This window comes from Lepidochelys olivacea, assembly GCF_965140295.1.
Source record: "Lepidochelys olivacea isolate rLepOli2 genome assembly, chromosome: 6".
NCBI lineage: Eukaryota > Metazoa > Chordata > Testudines > Cheloniidae > Lepidochelys > Lepidochelys olivacea.
Genome location: NC_140416.1, coordinates 79,657,592 through 79,681,717, shown reverse-complemented (window position 1 = coordinate 79,681,717; position 24,126 = coordinate 79,657,592). Strand labels below are relative to the sequence as shown.

The 24,126-nt window shown below is 40.3% G+C and overlaps 1 protein-coding gene across 5 annotated transcripts in view; it reads left to right on the top strand.

The window, feature by feature from the left end:
- The window catches only part of HEATR5A (HEAT repeat containing 5A), a 126,296-nt gene that overhangs the window by 26,439 nt on the left and 75,731 nt on the right, over positions 1-24,126 (top strand). For all 5 annotated transcript variants that reach the window (XM_084630957.1, XM_084630958.1, XM_084630961.1 and 2 more), the window contains 7 exons: positions 308-563; positions 1,647-1,802; positions 6,030-6,280; positions 9,096-9,207; positions 10,118-10,270; positions 14,177-14,276; positions 15,682-15,791. In XM_084630957.1, coding sequence (XP_084487083.1) covers positions 308-563; positions 1,647-1,802; positions 6,030-6,280; positions 9,096-9,207; positions 10,118-10,270; positions 14,177-14,276; positions 15,682-15,791 — 1,138 coding nt within the window. The remainder of the gene's footprint in view (positions 1-307; positions 564-1,646; positions 1,803-6,029; positions 6,281-9,095; positions 9,208-10,117; positions 10,271-14,176; positions 14,277-15,681; positions 15,792-24,126) is intronic.

Genomic DNA, 24,126 nt, shown 5'->3' with positions numbered 1-24,126 from the left:
GTTAGACCAGATTCAGTGCTGCTGGTACAGTGTTAATTGAAAGTAATTTTTAAATACTACTGCCTAAATTGACAGATAAAATGTCCTACATCAGAAAGGCAAAAGAACTTCCAACTCAGTTAAAACTGAGAACATACACAAAATTGTCCTATGAAGGAAATTAAATATGGTTTCTGTAGAGAATGTGGTATCCTTGTTTTTGATATAGTGCGGGGTGATATTAAGCATTTACATGTCTCTGTAAATGTAAATGGTAATTTTCCAGATGACTTTATTCTAAATATTACTTCCTTCAAATCTTTTTCAGGCATATGTGGTATTTGTCTCTACATTAGGAGGACAGTGGCTTGAAAGGAATTTCTCTTCCTTACTTTCCCATATTTTAGATCTAGTGTCTCAGTCTCACCCTAAAGCTATTCAGACTCAAATGGATGCTATCTGCTGTCGCCGTTGTATTTCATTTATCCTTCGAGCTACAGTGGGAGGTCTTCTTGGAGAAAAAGCTCAAATTGCAGCTGCCAAAGAGATTTGTCAAGCCATCTGGAAGCTGAAGAAAGTTGTGGGTATGGGACTAACAAGATTATCTGTTTGTGGGGGAGGCTGGTTTTTTAAACCAGTGCTAAAATGATTGTTTGCCTACCCTAATTCTGAAGATTCTGCAGAAATAGAACTTCTACTTCTGGTATATTACCATAATAATGTAGAGAAAAGTTTCTGGTTTTTTTTTTCAGGTTGTTTTATTGATTAAAAATAAATAAAAAAAACTTCTTACACTTGTCACATAGCAGAATTATTTTTAACAGTAAAACACAGATAACAGAATAGATCAAATACATTTAAACTGTAATTGATACAAATGGGGCCAGATTCTCTCTCCCTGCTCCAGCCATTTCATACTACTCAGGTGGTGCAAAATGGCAGAACCTGGCCCAACCAGCCATCTGCAAATTCCCTGGGTGTAAGGCAGATTTTTAGATGGCATAACATTCTGTGCCTGGCTCCTATGCCAACTACTTCCCCAGCATTGAGGGTGTGGTGAGAGGACTAGAGCATGCCTTTGCTGTGCCAATTCTCAACTGGTGTATAGTCCTATATCTTGCTGCTGGTTCAATCTGTAGTGTCCTAAAATAAAATTTAGTTGACTAACTCTAAATTTTGCTGTGTATGTGTTCCTAGCTTTGCTGCCTTATAGGCGTAACTATCTTGAAACATCTCTTACTTTTTTTAAAGTGCCATATAGTGAAGGTAATCAAACCTGGCACCCACCCCATGTCAAAATATGGCCCATTCAAATCCCCATGGGTTTAGTTGAAAATGGAAGGGTTCTTGGTTGCTACCATTCGTTGTCACCTGCTAAATTGGCAATGTGGTGTTTTTTATTTTATGATTGTTTTTCTACTCTTCTCACCCACCCACTATTTACCCTGGAACTAAATAATGTCCTTTTCTGTGGCAACTTGATTGAGGTATGGAAAGTCTCAGCTGAGTCCCATTGAAAATCTTGAATCTTATGTGAGACAGTTAATGATAGAAGAATATTTCTAATGTAGCTACCATATCATTGCATTCTTTATTCTGTCTCTTTGTATTTTATTATTATTATATTTTAATGTGCAATGATTTCACAGTTTCTAATGTGTTACCAGATGTTGTAATGAGTGATGGTAACTTGGAAACACGGATTGGTACAACAGACGTAACAGCAAGCCAACATGTTCTTGTGTGTGTATTACACGAACTGGGAAGTCTCGTACATGGTTTAAGCACTACTGCTGCACCATTGCTACAAGATTCCAGTACAGGTAATGGATTAGTTTGCAAAATATTTTCCTTGAGTTTTTTTGCAGATTTGATCGCAACAATGTATTCTTATTTTTGCAGAATATTTCAGACTAACATATGGAAAGATATGAACACAGATAAAAGATATAATACATAGGAAATATATTAACAAATTGGAGAGAGTTCAGTAGAAAGCAACAGAAATGATAGATGGTTTGGAAAACCTGACCTATGGGAAAGGTTGAAAAAAATGGACATATTTAGTCTTGAGAAAAGAAGACCTGAGAGGGGACCTGATATGTCTTCAGATACATTAAGGGCTGTTACAGAGAGAACAGTGATCAATTGTTCTCCATGTCCACTGAAGATAGGACAAGAAGTAATGGGCTTAATCTGCAGCAAGGGAGATTTAGGTTAGATATTAGGAAAAACTTCATAACTAAAAGAGTAGTTAAGCTCCAAAACATGCTTCCAAGGGAGGTTATTGACTCCCCTCACTGGAAGTTTTAAGAACAGGTTGGATAACTCCCTGTCAAGGATGATCTACGTTTATTTGGTCCTGCATCAGCTCCGGGGACTGGACTTGAGGACCTCCCTTCCAGCCCTACATTTCTATGATTCTGTGGTTCTGTGACAGAAATGCACTCCTTTTTTAAATTTGTAAACTTCTGCTGCATTCAGGCTCTTGAAAATTACTGGTGCTTCATACACTTGATCTCTAAAATCTATCCATTTCTCCTTCTGAAGCCTTTGGTTCTCTCTCCCATTGACTACTGGAACCTCCCTTCTGCTGTGCCAGCTTATCATATTGACCCATTCAGTCCGGTCAGAACACTGCTACTAATATCATCTAGCTTTGTGGCTGCTCTGATTGCAATTACGTTCTGCCAAAGAGATTTTCTTTTTCTTTGTCAAGTTCAAGCTCATCCACACCTTCAAGCCTCTGCGTAACTCCATCTCAGCTTTGCTCTCATTTTCTACTGTGCTGTTTGTGACCCTCCCTTCTAAACCAGTCCCTTTTGTAACCCTTTCCCATTTTCCTCCTCTTTGCTTAAACTCACTCTCTCTTCATGCATCAGATAATCAACTTTTCACTTTTTTCTTACCTATTTTTATCCTAAAATGTGCTGCTTGTATGAAGCCTTTCAAAGACCATCACCCAAACAGCTCTGCACCACCTCCTGCCTGTACTGTTACACAATGTACAATGTACTCTGAATATCATATTGAAAGTATATACTACTGAGGGTTGTATTTTAGTTCAGAGCAAACACACTGTGCAATGTGCTCAGTAAATATATTTGACCAAATTTAAATAGAAATGTTTAGTTATTCTCTTATGCAGGGGTGGCCAACCTGAGCTGGAGAAGGAGCCAGAATTTACCAATGTACATTGCCAAAGAGCTACAGTAATACATCAGCAGCCCCCCATCAGCTCGCTCTCTCCCTCCCCCTCCCCGCCGCTCCCAGCACCTCCTGCCCACCGTCAGCCTCGCTGATCAGCGTCTCCCCTTCCTTCCCTGCACCTCCTGATCTGCTGTTTGGTGGCGTGCAGGAGGCTCTGAGGGGTAGGGGGAGGAACGAGGGCATGGCAGGCTCAGGGGAGGGGGTGGGAAGGGGAGGAGTGGGGGCAGGGCCTGTGGCAGAGCCAGGGGTTGAGCAGTGAGCGCCCCCTGGCACACGGGAAAGTTGGCACCTGTAGCTCCAGCCCTGGAGTCGGGGCCTACACAAGGAGCCGCATATTAACCTCTGAAGAGCCGCATGTGGCCCCGGAGCCACAGGTTGGCCACCCCTGCTCTTAGGTTTTCATTTTAGTGCAGTGAGTGGTCTATCCTATTTTGCTTTAGTGATTTAAAAATCATTACTCCAGATCTGTTGTTATATACTTTACCTCCAATCATGCAGTTGATCTGTGCAGGTGGACATTGGTATCTATGCAGAGCTGCATTAGTATCCATCCATTATAGGTATCATCCATGCATTGTTATCCATGCAGAGACACTGGTCTTCCTGCATGGATTTACTTGCTAGATCAGGCCTGTAATTACTTACCAAGACACTTCGTAGACATTTCATGTTTGCTTAATGTATTAGAACAATGGTACAAATATGATGACATTGATAAGAAATGTTGAGTTTGATATTGCAGTCTGGGTTGATAATTTAGTGTTATCTCAGTGCTCCTGGAAAAATTACACATACAGAAGCATAGTATAGTTAGTGCTTTTATCCAAAGAAGTAATTGTGTATTTGTAAATGTAACACTTGGCTAGATAGGCCATAAAGAAGCTATCAGGATTTTATATCACTGTCGCTATAGACCAGTGTGATGTGGAGGGGAGGGGATGTGTTAAATAGAAACTTCACTAAGGAGGAATAACATTTCATGTTTCAATCAACTTTATTTCTCAGTAAGGAGTAGGCATTGAACTAATTGAAGCACATGCAATTATGATCTAGTGCAGTGAAGCACTTATCTATGTTTTCAATGAATTTATGTTTGTATTCAAGAAAATAAAATCTAGGTAGGTTTATCTGTCTAGGTTGGGGTGAGCAAATATTTTGGCCTGAGGGCCACATCGGGGTGCAAAACTGTATGGAGGGCTGGGTAGGGAAGGCTGTGCCTCCCCAAACAGCCTGGTCCCCACCCCCTATCCGACCGCTCCCACTTCCTGCCCCCTGACTGCCCCTCTCAGAACCCCCACCCCTAACCACCCCCCAGGACACCACCCCCTATCTAACCCCCCCCCCCCCGTTCCACATCCCCTGCCCCCAACCCCCAAACCTCTTCCCCATCCAACCACCCCATGTTCCCCATCCCCCAACCTCCTCCCCATCCAATCACCCCCTGGCCCCTGACTGTCCCCCTGGATCCCCTGCCCCATATCCAACCCCTCGGCCCCCTTACCATGCTGCTAAGAGTAGCATGTCTGGAGCCGCGCCTCCTGGCCGGAGTCAGACACACAGCTGTGCTGCCCTGCACGAGCGTGCAGCCCCACCGCCCAGAGCACTGCCTGCGCAGCAGCATGGCAGCAGATGAGGAGAAACAGCAGAGGAGGGGCTGGGCCTCCTGGGCCAGGAGCTCAGGGGCTGGGCAGGACGGTCCCACGGGCTGTAGTTTGCCCACCTCTGGTCTAGGTTCTTATGTAGTGCCCATTACTGTGGTCTCTTAAGGTACACATTTGAAGTGTATACATAAGGCATGTTTCTCTTTCTCTCTCCCCTTTCCCTCCTTTCTCACTTCTGTCTGCCCCCCTTCCCGCTCCCCAGCTTCCAGACAGCAGGTACAACTGGTCTCTGGTGGTTTTTATTTTCTTATACTTTATTTTTTTATGGTGTTATGTGGAAAAGCTAAATCAAAAATTAGTTTTTGCTTTTAACTCTCAAAGCTCTGAGGTTGGGGGTCCTTCTCATCTCTTGGGAATGTGTTCCAAGTTTTGGAGCCAATTGCTCAACAAATTCTTTCTCTTCCTCAAACACTTTTTGGGTTGATAGTTCCATGGAATGTAGCTGTCAAGGAAGTTTAGGATGAAGCAAGATGAAGCAGTCTGGCTGGTTCCCGGGGAAAGTCTCAAAGAAGATTTAAATTGTGTTAAATCCGGTCCTTTACAGAGAGCCAGGGAAGAGAGCAGACAGCTGGATTGTTGTGGTCTTAATTGTTGAACAGAGGGACTTCTATGTTTTGAATTAATTGTAGCCATAGCTTTTGAAGTCAGCTGTTTCATACTTAACATGATCATTCTTGAAGGTCACAAGTGCGTGGATCACTGCAGCCAAGTCTGAATCTGATAAAAGGAGGTGTAATATTCTTGCTGTCTGTATATGGAAATCGCCATTCTTTTGCAGCTTTGGCTGTTATGGTGTCCATAAGCAGTATACAGTCTAGATATACACCATGGCTGCAAGTTGTCTTAATGACACAAGGGTGGTGTTACAAAGAGGTCAAGGTTTTTTGAAAGTTTTCCCCTCTCTCCATTAGCACCACTTCAATCTTTCCAGAATTTAGTTTCATCCAACTGCTCCTCAGCTGGGTTAACTTTTTTAAAGTAATAAAATATTTTAGATTGATGACATTTAATGTGAAATCTCTCTTATTAGCACTTCTCACTGTTTAAAGATTAGCACATGCTTGAAAAGTGACATTCACTATCCCTCAGTGAATACACATACATGCCTTTAGACACTCTTCTTACTCATCAGCCAGACTGCTTTGTCCATGTCTTAAGTATATTTATTTTTTCTTTCAGGGGTCCTGGATGCAGTAATTTCAGTTATTCTTCATCCCAGTGTTTCAGTTCGACTAGCAGCAGCTTGGTGTCTACGCTGCATTGCTGTAGCATTGCCATCCTATGTGTCTCCACTTTTGGATCGCTGCATTGAACGGCTTAGTGCCCTTAAGTCCTCCCCTGAAGCAGTGACTGGATATAGTTTTGCTGTTGCTGCTCTATTGGGAGCAGTAAAACACTGCCCATTAGGAATTCCACATGGAAAAGGGAAGGTAACGATCCTACTAATTTACTTGAAAGCAGTTCTGTTGTGCTCCTTCCTGAAGTGTCTCAAATGTATTTTGTATTTAATTGTGATTTTACAACGCTGATTTTTTTGTCTCATGATTGGAACACTAATATTTTTTTCTCAAAATATTGATGTAGTAGTTTCTTTTATTGGGAAGAAAAGGATCCCCAAGAACACACATAATAATGCTATTTTCTTTACCCCATAAATTTAGTCATTTAAACCACTGATCAGGTAGTGTAACATTTCTGAATTACATATCTTTTTCAAAGAAGATCCATGGTGTCATAACCATAGTAAATATTCAGTCTGTTAACTTTTGCTAATTGCAGAGTAGAGATGGACAGGGTAAGTTGCTGTTTAAGCAGATTAGCAGTGTGTGTATGTGAGGGATACTCCCCTTTTTTATACTCTTCTCCTTCCTATTTCCATTAAATTATAAGAGAACACACCTCTTTCAGGCTTGTTTAGACTCCAACTTGGTTGCAGTCACTCATTGCCTCCATGCTTCTGGGGTTTGCTTAGGTGACACCTTCAGGTCCTGAGGTATGCAGTCTGTTTAATGAATATGCCAGATTTCTAGCTTCCTTTCTTTGGGAAAGCATCAGATAAATTAAAAGTTAGTGTTTAACTTTTCTCTTTTTTTTTCAACTCATTTTCTGAGATATTCCATTAGTTGTATTAGAGTTCAACAGCAAATGACATTCTATTTTCAAAATTTAGAAACACTCCTAATCTTTTATATAAAGTTTTTTGTTCTCAAACCAGTCTTTTAAAATTAAATAACTTTATAAATAGTCTTGAGCTTAAATAACTGTAAAAGAATTTGTTGATTCTTTATTACAGTTTTTGGAGAGATGATTCTTCATCTTCCTGAGTTGGGTGAGAGAGCTGCTTGAGCACTGCCAGCAATTAATTAATTAATTAATTCCCATTAATATAAATACTCTATACTCAAATGGCTTCTTTCATTAGCAATCAGTTTAGCAAGGTCATTAAATTTTAGGTTAATACACAACACATTTTACCATTTAAATAGCAATGGTATTAAGAGATTTTCATTGAGCAAACACATTTGCAAGTATGCATTTCAGGTGTTTGCCACTTGAACATTTAGAAAATAAACAAAAAAATATTTCCAACTATAGTGTTTTTCCTCAATGCTTTTATGAATGAAGTTTTTAGAGATTATAAAATTCATTTCAGCAAGAAATACTTCTAGGATTCTTTGTATGGGTTTACTTAGAAGTTTTTCCATGAGGAAATAAAAAAATAAACAACTTTACACCTAGATTTATTGGTCTGACAATACAACCATACATTCCTTTTCACAGTCATTTTTTTTTTATTTTAATTGGTGTCTTGGTCTAGATAAGACACTCTTAAGGTCTGTTTCTTTACCTAAGCTACTTAGTTACAATTTGTTACAGCAATTAGACTACTATTAAATATTTTGTACAAAGCACAGATTTCAATAACCAGTATATCTTTTAAACATAGCACAAAGGAAAATAGTATAAAAGTTAAAGCAAGGTAAAGTTTAAAATGCAGCTTTCCTGAGTTTGAATAACACTCTTAAAGCTAATAAGCATGGTTTTATGGCTAAGGAGGGCTATCTTCTGGATGTTTGCTTGCTCATGGGAGACAGAAACAGATACCTCCTCGAATTTCTTTAACCAGGCTGAACATAAGTAACTAAACTAACCCAGATATTGTTATATTTTCGAGCATCCTGGCTATAACATATTTGTAGTTATAAATATTCATTCAATAAAGATGCAAACAAGTTTTTAACAACCTGATATTAATGTAAGTTATAATAATTTTATGAATATTTTTGCATTAAGATTGAGGTCTGCCCACCACATATCGCTATTGCTTCTTGGAATGAAGGTTGATTCTAAAGAGCTTTGGCTTAGAGAAATTGGAAAGAGGAGGGAGACTGTAATTTGAGAGTAAACTTCCTGAGACCAGTTATGTATTCAGAATTGTAAATCAGTCCGTTCTGTTTGAAGCCAGTGAAACTTCCTGTGAAGATTAAAGCTTGTATAACCCTGGCCTGACTTGCAAGTATGCTAAGTTGGCAGGTTACCATTATTTTTCCCTTTCCCATGAACATCACAACTGCATTGTTGAGTAAGAAAAGGCTGTGTTAGTCCACAATACAACTGAAGCTCACTACGTTTTGCCAAAGAAAATGATCTTCTTTTATAAAACTAATTGGCAGTACATCCACAGATCTGTTGCTTTGCTCACTGTGTTATAAATAAGTTTCCTGGAAGTACATTCACTTACCACAGACTAAATTGAGTTAACACCTTCCTATGCCTTTAGGTGACTAACCACTGTACAAAATAAAATTTACTTATCCATATATCCATTCTGCCAAAACTTCCACTAGTCCAAGGTAGAAATTATATAAGATGGTTAAAACCCTTAACTAATTCCAACACCGGTTTCATCTATGGAAGAGACTCCCTGAGAATAGGGAATAGTACTGCTCCTACAGAAGTGGGATGAGGGTAGTACTTGGTTTTTGTCCTTGCACACAGTGGGGGTGGAAGGGAGGGCATTGTACCAGGGCCCTAGTGAACTTGCTGTACTGGGGCACAACATTTCTCTTCATCTGCTTACACACCAAGCCAGCCTGTCTCCTGAATAGTTCCGTCCTGTAGCCTGGCAAAATCAGGCCCTAAATTATTAGAAACAATCATTAGCATTTTTTCTTCAAGTTGTATTTGATTTCTGTGTACAATTACAAAGGTAGTGATGCTTTTTGTTTTTCAAATTTTGAATAGGTAATCATGACAGTAGCAGAGGATTTACTGTGTTCTGCTTCTCAAAATAGTCGCATTTCAATACAACGAACGCAGGCTGGATGGCTGTTGGTAGCTTCTCTTATGACATTAGGTAATAGGTTTCTTACTTTAATTTACTCTTATATGTACTTTATGTCTTTTGGTAAATCCATATGACTAGTTTTAATACTTGTGGTCCTTCATTTGCCTTTAATATTTCATAGTAAAAATAATTAACATAAATTTAAATCTCTGATAAGAAAAGATGCATAAAAGCATTGTTTGTTACCTTAAAACTTACTGTTAACTTAGTGGGAGTTCTGCCTGCAGAACAATGGCAGGATTGGACCAATACTACTTAAATATGAAAGATAATTTGCAAGATTAGTCCAGTAACATTTTATGTCATGACTGTAAATGTTCAGAATTGTTTGGTATAATATGTGTGTCAGGGCAAGATAAGGAGGCTATCAAGATCCTCACTGAATCTGTCAGGCACATGAAATGTTATTGAACTCTAATCATGCTTAATATTGTCAGAGTATTGACCCTGATATTTAAATCATTGTTCAAGCCCTCACTAAGTCTTTTTGTGTCTCTTTGCATGTTCCTTGCCTCCTTTCAACATTTGAACCTGTTACTTCTGTCCACCAATCCTCTATTTCCCTGTGATAAGAGAGAGATCTCTATACATCAGCCTGTGCTCAGAAATTTTGCATTTCTGAACATCACCACCAAATGAATTTTTTTTCTTTTATGTTGTTCCTCAGCTGAGTCCACATATGCCAAACTTTGGCTAAAGCTAAATAACAGGTTTATAATGAATTTGGGAGAGACAACCTTAACAATAACAGTGGGCATGTTCTTCTGTACAAAATGGGGTACAGTGGCAGTAGGTTAAGGAATAATGCAAGGATGGGTGGAGGAAACAGTAGAGACCTTTTTGAACATAGGTAAGCTGATTTAATATTTTACCTTTATGGTTCCTCAGATTTGTAATTGGCTGTTGTTAAAACTTACAGGTCCTGCTGTTGTCCAGCACTATCTCCCAAGAATGCTATTACTGTGGAAGTGTGTCTTTCCACTATCTCCTAAAGATCTAGAAACAGAGAGGAGTCGGGGAGATTCATTTACATGGCAAGTGACATTGGAAGGCCGAGCTGGTGCTCTCTGTGGTAAGCAGTTTCGCATATTCTCTCTCTCTCTCTGATTATTTGTCCTTCAGACATCATAAAGAAAACCATCAGTGCAGAATTTATGCTTGTTTTCAATTACCTTCATAATAGACTATGTGTGTGTGTGTCTGTCGGATTATGTTGGTAACCCTTGTGGTGGATATTTTTTTCTCATCCTGATGTTTTATTTCCAAAACAACAACCAATGTAATAACTTTTGCGAATCTTTTTATTATTTTTTATTTATGTTGCAATAACACCTAATGGCCTCAATCAGGTTGGACCCTGTTATCCTAGGTACTTTACAGATATCTGATAAATGAGTCTCTTCCCCAAATAGCTTATATTCTACAAGACAAGATATAATAGGTGGATGAGAGAAACGTGGGCTAGGTTGGGGTGGAGAGGATGGGGTAACAAATATAATGGGGCGGGGAATAGCAGGATACACAACTCCCCACCTGCTTGCCTGTTATCAGTTACAGTTTTCTACGCGCATTATTAAAGAGTAGGGATGTCAAGTAATTAAAAACATTAATCTCAATCAAGTAATTAAAATAATTGCGATTAATCACACAATCACACTGTTAATAGAATACCATTTATTTAAATATTTTTGGATGTTTTCTACATTTTCAAATATATTGATTTCAATTACAACACAGAATACGAAGTGTACAGTGCTCACTTTATATTTATTTTTGATTACAAGTATTTGCACTGTAAAAAAAAAAAAAAGAAACCAAAAGAAATAGTATTTTTCAGTTCACCTAATAGAAGTACTGTAGTGCAATCTTTTTATCATGAAAGTTGAACTTACAAATGTAGAATTTTGTACAAAAAATAACTGCATTCATAAATAAAACAATGTAAAATTTTAGAGTCCGCAAGTCCACTCAGTCCTACTTCTTGTTCAGCCAATCGCTCAGACAAACAATTTTACATTTACAGGAGATAACGCTGCTCGCTTCTTGTTTACAGTGTCACCAGAAAGTGAGAAGACGTATTCTCATGGCACTTTTGTAGCTGGCATTGCAAGATATTTATGTGCGAGATGCTCTAAAGATTCATATGTCCCTTCATGCTGCAACCACCATTCCAGGGGACATGCGTCCATGCTGATGACAATCCAAAACAGTGCATGTTCATTTTCATTATCTGAGTCAGATGCCATCAGCAGAAGGTTGATTTTCTTTTTTGGTGGTTCGGGTTCTGTAGTTTCCGCATCGGAGTGTTGCTCTTTTAAGACATCTGAAAGCATGCTTCACACCTCATTCCTCTCAGATTTTGGAAGGCACTTCAGATTCTTAAACCTTAGATCCAGTGCTGTAGCTATCTTTAGAAATCTCACATTGGTACCTTCTTTGCATTTTGTCAGATCTGCAGTGAAAATGTTCTTAAAATGAACAACATGTGCTGGGTCATCGTCCGAGACTGCTATAACATGAAATATATGACAGAATGTGGGTAAACCAAAGCAGGGGACATACAATTCTCCCCCAAGGAGTTCAGTCACAAATTTAATTAATGCATTATCTTTTTAAGCGGCATCATCAACATGCAAGCATGTCCTCTGGAATGGTGCCCAAAGCATGAAAGGACATACAAATGTTTAGCATATCTGGCACGTAAATATCTTGCAATGCAGAATACAGAAGTGCCATGCAAATGCCTGTTATCACTTTCTGGTGATGTAGATAAGAAGAGGGCAGCATTATCCCCTGTAAATGTAAACAAACTTGTTTGTCTGAGCGATTGGCTGAACAAGAACTAGGACTGAGTGGACTTCTTGCCCCAAAGTTTTACATTGTTTTCTTTTTGAGTGTAGTTATGTAACAAAAAAAAATCTACATTTGTAACTTGCACGTTCATGGGAAAGAGATTGCACTACAGTACTTGTATGAGGTTAATTGAAAAATACTATTTCTTTTATAATTTTTACAGTGCAAATATTTGTAATAAAAGATAATATACACTTTGATTTCAGTTACAACACAGAATACAATATATATGAAAATGTAGAAAAACACCCAAAATATTTAATAAATTTCAGTTGGTATTCTATTGTTTAACAGTGCGATTAAAACTGTGATTAATCGCGATTAATTTTTTTGAGTTAATCGCGTGTATTAACTGTGATTAATTGACAGCCTTATTAAAGAGAAGTTTTGAGGAAGAATTCGGTGGTGGCTGTACAGATTTTGACTGGGAGTTTCTTCTACTTGAAAGTCATGGGAGAAACAATGGATGTGCTTGTCAGAGAAGTGGAGAAGTTGGGAGATTCAGGCTATCTGGCAGCAGAGCCAAGGCGAGGAATGATAAATAATGAGTGATTATTATAACTAATAAGTTGAATAGGTAGATTTGGACCAGTGCTTTAAAAGTGCAGCAGGTCAAAACAACCTGCAGGCCCAGGATATAAAAATTCTGGAGGCAAACCTGTATTGCTCTGGGGTGCACATTTTTAATACCATCTGTTTGGCTGTTTTTCCCACTTACCCACCGCATGGGAACAAGAAGCAGGTGGAGCTCTCTTCTTTTCCCGCCGCCCCCCCACCCCCACCCGCCAACAACCCAACGTGGGGGTCGGGGCATGGCGGGGAGGAGGGAACAGAAAGAGCCCAGCAGCTCAGAGCGGCTCTATTCTCTCTTTCCCCTTCACTTCTTCCTCTAGTGAGTGATGGGATGGCACCTCTGCTTCTCCTCTTGCTCCCTCTGGGCAACATCCAGCCTTCTAGGGAAGGGAGAGAGGGGATCCAGCTGCAGGCTCCCACAGATCTGGGAGGTGGGAATGAAAAACCCCAAGACCTGGAGGAAGAGGAGATGAGGCTGGGGAGCAGAACAGATTGGGTCTGGAGGGGGAAAAACAGGTATGGAGATGGAACAGATCGGGGACTGGAGGGAACAAAACTGATAAGGGGTCTGGACAGTCAGAATTAATTGCTCGACAGGGGGATGGGCAGATGTGGGGATGGTGGAAGTCCTCTTTTTTCAGACTACTTTAAGCTCTAATTAGGACTAAGCTTAGAAAGTGACGCAAGAAGTTTGTGTTTGATGCCGTGCGAAAAGAAGGACTTAAAGAGAATGCTGATGTAGTCCAAATGACAAGCCAGAAGATTTTTTTAATGGCTGCATCTTGAATGAACTTGAAGGGGGACAAGGTTGCAGGCATCCGGGACATAGAGGAGGAGATAACAGAAGTCAATGGATGAGATGATCAGATTTGGACAAGATTTTTAGTGGTATGGGCACAGAAAAGAGGTTAGATCTTGGAAATGTTGTGCAAGATGAAGCTACAAGATACAGATATGGCCTGGGAGATATGTGTTCTTGACTGAATTTTATTCATGTCCTTTAAAAATGTTTTCCCAGAACAAAAGCATATTAGTTTGTAAGCCTACTTAATTAGGTGCTTTGCTTCAAATAAAATTAATAAAAATTTTAATATTGCAAAATGATGTAGCTAAGTAGTGAATGAGAATCTTTGGTAATACACATTGACTGGGGAAGAAGTTATTTACTTGAGGATTTTTAAATTCTAATCTATTGGACATTTTTCTCTCCTGTCAAATTTGACGGAGGTGTAGAAAATAATTTTCGAAAGTGACATGGTCAGTTAGAAACCTAAGGCCTTGTCTACAGTAGAAAGGGTTTTCCAGTTATCACCATCCCCAGTGGAGATGCAGCTTATGCTGCCAGAAGATGTGGCCTGACTTTTAGAGGTGCTGAAAACATGCAGTTTCCATTTTAATCAGTTATTTTTTTCTATTTGTCTTTAAAATCCTAGGTCAATAGTGCAATAAGTATTTTCTCTATTTGCTCTATTTTGAAATGAGCCATGCTATAATTGTATATAATTTTCAGTTAAATAAATTCTACCAAGTTACAATCCGTTTCTTTTTTTAGCTATCAAAACCTTTGTTTCCTATTGTGGTGGTCTTCTTACTGATGAAGTTATTCAGAGACTACTTCCTCCCCTCCCATGTGCTGTGGATTTATTGACACGGTAAATGCATCATTATGTTTTTAAATGAAAGTAAGCCATAATTTTATGTTAGAAAGTGCTGTAGAATATTCCTCTGGTATCTTCCTGATATGATGGATTGTTTAGACAGATAAATAGACATTTAAAGTGTTATCTTACAGAGTACAAAAGCTATAGCAGTGATGTAAATAAACTGGTACAGTACTATGGACTTGCCTTCACTGTACTGGTAGCTCAAGCTATAATTCAAGTTCTGTGCCTAACTCGACTCATGTACACACACACACACACACATTTCTAGCTCATGTTACGTGGTGTTTTAAGATCAAGTTATCTGGCCCATCGTGAGTGAGGGTTAGGGCTGTAGGGTTAGAAGTTGAAGTTCCGGTACAGCTGATGCTGCAGCTAATAATGCAGTGGGGATGCAGTAACTCAAGCTACAGTTACTCTTCAGTGGCTAATCCAGTTACTCAGATGCTAATCAAATTACTTTGTGTAGCTTGAGTGTTTCTCATTGTGGTCACTCTCATGTTCTCACTCAAGCTAGGCTAGCTCCAGTTACTCAAGATAACTGTTGTAATGAAGACAAGTAGAGCCCTACAAATTTGCAGATATCCATAGACCATTTTTGCAGAACGGCTGCAAATACAAATTTTGTATCTGCACAGGGCTCTAAATACAAGCCCTATGTCTTGTGTGTTGCATGTCATGCTAAGAAACAAAACATGAAATAACTTTTTTTTTTCGTCTGACACCATGTTTGTCCGCAATATTTTTATTTTTTATTGTTTTTGCAATCAAGTACAACACTAATAGTGACATTTTCTTGTTTATGCACATACCTGGATAACATTTTTTTTGTGCTATTTATACACATAGCAGCATAGTATTTAAGTGTGCATCTGTTCCATTTCGTAAAACAAATATATACACAGTGCAAAATTACTCTAGAGACAGAAACGGTTTATAAATGGACACTTTTTGTATTTATGTTGTTCTTCAACTTCAAAGTTGTTTTTTTCCCCTCCTTTGTGTTCAGTATTTTAACTGTTCTGTCACTCGAGATCATTAATGTCTAATAGCTTTTGGATCTAAGCTAGACCATGGTGGGACAAAACTACAAAAAGGTTAACTGCAAGAAAGACATGTAAAGTACAAGACAATATAACAGCTTTTCATATTTCTATAATAGTGCATGAAAATACAGCTTGGGAATAGGAAACCAGGGTTTCATGAGTTAATAGAAATGTAAGCTGCTTGTTGGTATGTTGGCATTGCAAATTAGGCAGCATCTCTAATGTATGTAGCCTCAAGGGTGGTGAATACGAATTACAGTACAAATTAAAGCAAATCTGTAACTGAAAATTGTGACATAACCCTTTATCTCTCTTTAACATATGTCATGTGTCTTCTGTATTTTTTCAAGGCTCCCTTCAATACATAAAATATATGGAAATGCTTTAAAAATACCAGCAATGACTTACAGGCACAGACTTTATGAATTATTGGCTTTATTGCCCCCAAAGACTTACGAAGGTATGTATTTTCTTACCAAGAAATACAGTTTTAAGTGATAAATACTAAGGGTTCATTTGTGAGTTTTCACTTTAATAACAAGTGTACAACTAGCAAGATTTGTTTTCATCTTTTTTCTGAAGTGCCCATTGTTATATTTTCCAAATTCACATTTCACAGAATTGCATTGAAGCCACGCTGTTTTCAGTTTCCTGTTTGCAACACACTTAAATGTTTAGGATCACCCTTTCCTTCTATTAGAAAGCTATAATTTTGTCCTGAATTTCTAGAAAATTGAAGATAGGCAACCTTTATAATTTTAATTTAACATTAGAGTTCACTCACTATGATAGGACTCCCTGAAAAGTAAAATTAGTAAATCCCAGAGGAATAACTTCAATATAAACCAATTGCACATCTATTAAAATAGGTTTAATTTACTTTTCATTGCTCTGACTAGGCCATTACATTACAAATATATTAATCTGGGCCCTGTAGATTGCTGGACCTAAATTTTACCTCAAATGTGTAATAACTGAATCTTAAAACAGACTGACTCTTCCGTTGCAAGACATAATTAGCAGCATTTTAACCTGATTGTTAAAGGTCAATAATAACTTGAATAGCTTCGTACCAGACTGCTCATTTTAATTAATCCAATTAAAACTTCTGTCTTTGAATTTTTTCTTTTGTGTGTAGAGTTTTTGTTTTTATTTTTTAATGTTACCATTAATTTAGTTTGCAACAGAATTAAGTGTGGAAAGTGCACAAATTCATTGTAATAGTCATTTCGTGACCTGGAAAGTAGAGCTGGAGTGTTAGGCAACTGAGAGCTGGAGAGTGAGACATTTCTCCAGGGCAGAGGGGAGCATTCACCTCTCTGCCATCTGCATTTTGCTGTGACCTCAAAATCCTGAAGGGATTTCTCACCTTAATATAATCTGCTCCATCGAGCGGTACCAGCTAACCAAACTTTTAGAAGGATAAATCATCGTCATCTCATTTTAAGTTGTTATACTGGAGACGTGGTATAATACACATTTGTGAATGGAGTTAAAAAGACAAAAGATGAGCTACTTATTTCCCTTTTTGTTAATTTTACTGAAGGAGCAAAACTTTATAGAATTAAAATTTTATTTTTCTTTGTAATATTTGGGGATTATTTAATGCAACTGAAAAATAGGCAATGTAATAGCATCTGACATGTTTAGGCCTGAATAGAGTAGTGGAAGTGCAGTGCCCACCCCATGTTGATGTTGCAGCGATCTAGAACTAACAAACAAAACGCATCAAAAGACATATTCAAATCAGTAGTCACGTTGCTAAAGACACTGCAAACAGCCTGAAACCTATTATGTCTTGAGCTCATGCAGAAGAAATATATAAAAGTAATTCTTCCTGACAGCTGTCGTCCTGAAGCTGTTTATCCACTTGGAACACAATAATATGGAAATATAAAGGTTAGAATATGGAGTAGTTTATTTTCCAAGTCCTTTGGATTTTAATACCATTAACTATATTTTTTATCTAATGAAGCAAAATATGTTTTACGGAGAAGCTAACTACAGGGATGTTTTTCTTTCTGTGACAGATTTTTCTCTATATTACTTCTCTGCAAATGCTGCTTGTTTAATATTTCCTGACAGACATGTTAAAGATTTGCGGTTTTTTAAAAAATTAAATATATCTGGAAACAATATGATTTCTGGTTAAATCAGTTTTATGTGTTGGAAAGTGCTCAGTGATCTTGTACTTCTGTTTTGCATTGTGTTGCTTTTTTCATGGCTCAGGCAAGCACGAAGGATGAGAAACTTGTAGCAATGCATAGTTTACTTTTTGTTTTTTATTTTTCTGTATATTTTGTATGGTCTGAAAACAATACTTTTTGTCAAGCAGCTCATAATGGCACTTCTTGTCCTCCTTTTTATGGTTCCTGTGTAGTACTGTCTAAACCAGTTGTGAAATGGGAGGCATTCATTCAGTTCTGTTTTTCTTAATGAGACAAAGATGAACAACTAGAAATAGATCAACTTTTCTTCCGTCTTTCAATTTTCAGTTATTCTTCATTGGCATAATATTGTTTAAAAGACAATACATGGACAGGTGGATGGGGCTAGAAAATGCAGGGTAGCCCTTTGAAAGGTGATTTGAAAAAGATTATTCAAGAATTGGGCTTATGGTGCTGTGTTTTTATTTTTTGTTTTTGCTTCTTTTATATCTGAAGTTCCCTGGTTTTGTTGAAGATCTTTCGTGTGTCTCAGAATATGTTTGTTGTGAGCATAAGCCTTAATTGAAAGGGGGGAGGTTTTCATTCTTTGTTAACAAATATGACATTTATCAAAATGTTAATTAGTCATTGAAGCATATGTAGAAGCAAGGGTGAAGTAATAAAAGCATGTGTGGTAGGGACAAGTGGGGAACAGGATCAAAGAGTCAAATATATGTGCCTTCCCCTTTTGGTTGGTCCACTTATAGGATAATAGTCTACTATTGCTGCCAGGTATTCTAAAGGTCCCAACCATCCTAATGAACTATGTAGGCATCACTATAGTTCCACATGATGGAGTTTTTTTCAGTTTTCTTTTTTAAAATCTTGAGAAAGTTCAGTGCCACTGAATGAGTAATAACTGTATGCAACCATTTAATTAGAGATTTTTATCATTACGGTTGCACAGGAAAACATATTTCCTAATTTTTGCATGTTTGACTTCGCAATTCTAATGTTCTCATAAATGGGGGAGGGTGGCGTCTGAATATAATATCTGTTACTCCTGGGGGAATTCTGTGCCACTGCATTTGTGCAGAATTCATTTCCCCCGCAGATTTCTTTGCTTTCCCGCCAAAAAATGACTTCTGACAGGCAAGCAAAGAGATGCCTCAAGAGTGGTGTCACACTCCTCCCCAGCAGTGCAGGCACATTGTTTTGGGTGCCTGGAGCAGCTGGCAGAGAGGTAAATGACCATGGGGGCAGGGCTGGGGATGCCCCATCCAGTGGCTCCTACCCTGCACTGGGCTTAGCTACTAGTCCCTGCTGGGTTGGGGAGTACTGGACTTCCTCTTCCCCTGCAAGGAGCAGTGGGGCCTGGATCAGACCCACCCCCAGAAACCTTCCCCAGCTTCAGGAATCTCCACCCTCTCCCACACACTTCCTTCCCCCATTGCTCCTCAGCTGTGGGAGGAGGGGTCCATGTTCAAGGAACTGCTCTTCTGTCTGACTAACCCCCGTGCATCTGGACCCAGCCATACCCAGACCTCCCACCAAGCCCCCATCCTGCTGAGCCTCACTGTCTGCATCTGGAGCCCCCCCACCGAGTCCCACATCCAGATCCCCCCTCTAGACCCCACCCCTGCACCCAGACCATCCCGCGCTGACCCCCCCACACTCGAACCCTCACCCCAACAAGCCCCACCCCCTTTGTACCTGGACCACTCCGACAAGCCCCCCACACTCGGATCCCCACCTCACTAAGCCCCACTCTCCCAGCACCTGGATACTCCTACTAAGCCCCCCGCCCGAACCCCATCCCACCCACACACCCCAATCACCCCGGGTGAGCCCCAGCCACCTTCACCTGTATCCTTCTCCAGAGTCCTATTCCTGCTGCACCTGGAACCTCTCAGTGAGCCCCTGTGCATCCAGATCCCCCATATTCAGACCCCCCATCAAGCCTCCTGCACCCAGATGGCCCCACACAGAACCCTCTCACCGCACACCTGGATCCCCCCAACACTAAGCCCCTCCACACTTGGATCCTGCCGGGCTGAGCCTGTCTGCATACACCTGGATCAGGGACCAGGTCTGGGCGTGCATGCGAGACTGTCCCTCTCACTTACTATTTGGTGCATCTGGCATAGACGGGCAGGACCCTGGGGTGTTTCTGGGGCAGGCTCAGCCCTTGCACTTGTCATGGTTGGGTGCAACCTCACTGTGTCCATGTCCCAGGGGGGAGGGGCCTCCAGGGGGATTTCCCACCTCTGTGCAGCCCGTGGCCTGTACTCCTCAGTGCCATGCTGGAGCCTCCACATTTATTTATTGACCAAATATGCAGAATTCTGCAGAATTTTAATTTGTTTTATGCACACTTTTTATTTTTTTGGCAGAGAATTCCCTCAGGAGTAATCTGTATAAGGGGGGTGCGTGTGTGTGTGTATGTGTGTATATATATATATATACATACACAATGTAACTTCATCTTTGTCAGCTATCTCTTTAAGATCACTTTGGATAGTGTTTGTCAACACAGTAGCTGTAGCTGACATAAGTCTGGTTTTATGGTATTGCACCAGAATCATAGAATATCAGGGTTGGAAGGGACATCTAGTCCAACCCCCTGCTCAAAGTAGGACCAATTCCCAACTAAATCATCCCAGCCAGGGCTTTGTCAAGCCTGACCTTAAAAACTTCTAAGGAAGGAGATTCTACCACCTCCCTCGGTAACGCATTCCAGTGCCTTACCACTCTCCTAGTGAAAAAGTTTTTCCTAATATCTAACCTAAACCTCCCCCACTGCAACTTAAGACCATTACTCCTCATTCTGTCACCTGCTACCACTGAGAACAGTATAGATCCATCCTCTTTGGAACCTCCTTTCAGGTAGTTGAAAGCAGCTATCAAATGCCCCCTCATTCTTTTCTTCCGCAGACTAAACAATCCCAGTTCCCTCAGCCTCTCCTCATAAGTCATGTGTTCCAGTCCCCTAATCATTTTTGTTGCCCTCCGCTGGACGCTTTCCAATTTTTTCATATCCTTCTTGTACTGTGGGGCCCAAAACTGGACACAGTACTCTGGATGAGGCCTCACCAATTTCGAATAGAGGGGAACGATCATGTCCCTCGATCTGCTGGCAATGCCCCTACTTATACATCCCAAAATGCCATTGGCCTTCTTGGCAACCAGGGCACACTGTTGACTCATATCCAGCTTCTCGTCCACTGTAACCCCTAGGTCCTTTTCTGCAGAACTGCTGCCTAGCCATTCAGTCCCTAGTCTATAGTGGTGCATGGGATTCTTCCATCCTAAATCCAGGACTCTGCACTAGTCCTTGTTGAACCTCATCAAATTTCTTTTGGCCCAATCCTCTAATTTATCTAGGTCCCTCTGTATCCTATCCCTACCCTCCAGCGTATCTACCTCTCCTCCCAGTTTAGTGTCATCTGCAAACTTGCTGAGGGTGCAGTCCATGCCATCCTCCAGATCATTAATGAAGTTATTGAACAAAACTGGCCCCAGGACCGACTTTTGGGGCACTCCACTTGATACCGGCTGCCAACTAGACATAGAGCCATTGATCACTACCCATTGAGCCCGACAATCTAGCCAGCTTTCTATCCACCTTATAGTCCATTCATCCAGCCCATACTTCTTTAACTTGCTGGCAAGAATACTGTGGGAGACCGTGTCAAAAGCTTTGCTAAAGTCAAGGAACAACACATCCACTGCTCTCCCCTCATCCACAGAGCCAGTTATCTCATCATAGAAGGCAATTAGATTAGTCAGGCAGGACTTGCCCTTCGTGAATCCATGCTGACTGTTTCTGATTACTTTCCTCTCCTCTAAGTGCTTCAGAATTGATTCCTTGAGGACCTGCTCCATGATTTTTCCAGGGACTGAGGTGAGGCTGACTGGCCTATAGTTCCCAGGATTCTCCTCCTTCCCTTTTTTAAAGATGGGCACTACATTAGCCTTTTTCCAGTAGACCGGGACCTCCCCCGATCGCCATGAATTTTCAAAGGTAATGGCCAATGGCTCCGCAATCACATCCACCAAGTCCTTTAACACTTTTGGATGCAGCGCATCCGGCCCCATGGACTTTTGTGCTCGTTCAGCTTTTCTAAATAGTCCCGAACCACTTCTTTCTCCACGGAGGGCTGGTCACCTCCTCCCCATGCTGTGTTGCCCAGTGCAGTAGTCTGGGAGCTGACCTTGTTTGTCAAGACAGAGGCAAAAAAAGCATTGAGTACATTAGCTTTTTCCACATTCTCTGTCACTAGATTGCCTCCCTCATTCAGTAAGCGACCCACACTTTCCTTGACTTTCTTCTTGTTGCTAACATGCCTGAAGAAACCCTTCTTGTTACTCTTAACATCTCTTGCTAGCTGCAACTCCAGGTGTGATTTGGCCTTTATGATTTCATTCCTGCATGCTTGAGCAATATTTTTATATTCCTCCCTGGTGATTTGTCCAACCTTCCACTTCTTGTAAGCTTCTTTTTTGTGTTTAAGATCAGCAAGGATTTCACTGTTAAACCAAGCTGGTCGCCTGCCATATTTACTTTTCTTTCTACACATTGGGATAGTTTGTCCCTGTAACCTCAATAAGGATTCTTTTAAAATACAGCCAGCTCTCCTGGACTTCTTTTCCCTTCATGTTACTTTCCATGGGGATCCTGCCCATCAGTTCCCTGAGGGAGTCAAAGTCTGCATTTCTGAAGTCCAGGGTCCGTATTCTGCTGCTTTCCTTCCTTCCGTGTGTCAGAATCCTGAACTCGACCATCTCATGGTCACTGCCTCCCAGGTTCCCATCCACTTTTGCTTCCCCTACCAATTCGACCCAGTTTGTGAGCAGCAGGTCAAGAGGAGCTCTGTCCCAATTGGTTTCTCCAGCACTTGCACCAGGAAATTGTCCCCTACACTTTCCAAAAACTTCCTGGATTGTCTGTGCACCGCTGTATTGTTCTCCCAGCAGATATCAGAGTGATTGAAGTCTCCCATGAGAACCAGGGCCTGTGATCTAGAAAAATTATTCCAAATCATACTCTTATAGTGGTGACACTTGAATAGCTTAAAATATGCTGACTCTAAATACTTAGTGCCATTGTGCTTTATGTACAGTGAGGCAAAGACCTGTCTAAAAGTTAATCTGATAAAATGAAGAAAATTATTTAATACCCTAAAGGTTAAATTAGTGATCATAATATCATTATACTACTTGCTGCTGTAGTCTATTCATGCTCTTCTTGATGAGTGCAAACTCCTGAAATATTAGGGTATATACTACGCTTCTTGGCTATCTATATTGCTGGAGGACAGACAGCTGATCACCACACTCATAGACTTTAAGGCCTGAAGGGACCATCATAAACCTCTAGTCTGACCTCCTGCACATTGTAGGCCACAGAACCTCACATGCCCACTCCTGTGATAGACCCATAACCTCCGGCTGAGTTATTGAAGTCCTCAAATCTTGAAGACTTTTAAAGACTTCAAGTCATAGTGAATTCACCATTTACACTAATTTAAACCTGAAGGTGACACATGTCCCATGTTGCAGAGGAAGGTAAAAATACCTCAGGGTCTCTGCCAGTCCAGGTCAGTTGGACTTTAAGCATGTGGGCAAGACCCAGTCGCCAGACACCTGGGAAACAATTCTTTGTAGTAACTCAGAGCCCTCCCCACCTCGTGTCCCATCACGGGCTGTTGGGAATATTTGTCTGCATGTCATTGTAGGCAATCTCATCATACCATCCCCTCCATAAACTTATGTGCTCAGTGTTGAAGTCAGTTAGATTTTTTGCTCCCACTGTTCCCCTTGGAAGACTGTTCTAGAACTTCACTCCTCTGATAGTTAGAAACCTTTGCCTAATTTCAAGCCTAAATGTTGATGGCCAGTTTATATCCATTTGTTCTTGTGTCAGCATTGGCACTTAACTTAAATAACTCCTCTCCCTCCCTGCTATTTATCCATCCATGTATTTATAGAGAGCAATCACATCTCTCGTCAGCCTTCATTTGGTTCGGCTAAACAAGCCAAGCTCTTTGAGTCTCCTCTCATAGGGCAGGTTTTCCACTCCTCTGATCATCTTAATATCCCTTCTCTGCACCTGTTCCAGTTTGAATTCATCTTTCTTAAATATGAGACACCAGAACTGCACACAGTATTCCAGATGAAGTCTCACCAGTGCCTAGTATAATGGTACTAACACTTCCCTACTTCTACTGGAAATACCTCACCTGATGATCCTAAGATTTCATTAGTGTCATATTGGCGGCTCATAGTCATCCTGTGATCAAGCAATACACCCAGGGCTTTCTCCTTGGTCGCTTCCAGCTGATATATCTCCAATTTATAGCAAAAATTCTTATTGTTAGTCCCTAAGTGCATGACCTTGCACTTTGCACTATTAAATTTCATTCCATTTCCATTACTCCAGTTTTCAAGGTTCTTCAGTTCTTCTAATATGATATTCCGGTCCTCCTTTGTATTGGGAAAACCTCCCAACTTTGGGTTATCAACAGATTTTATCAGAGCACATCCACTTTTTGTGCCAAGGGCATGCATGAAAATGTTAAATAAAATTGGTCCCAAGATCTATCCCTGAGGAACTATGCTAATAATCTCCCTCCAGGCTGACAATTC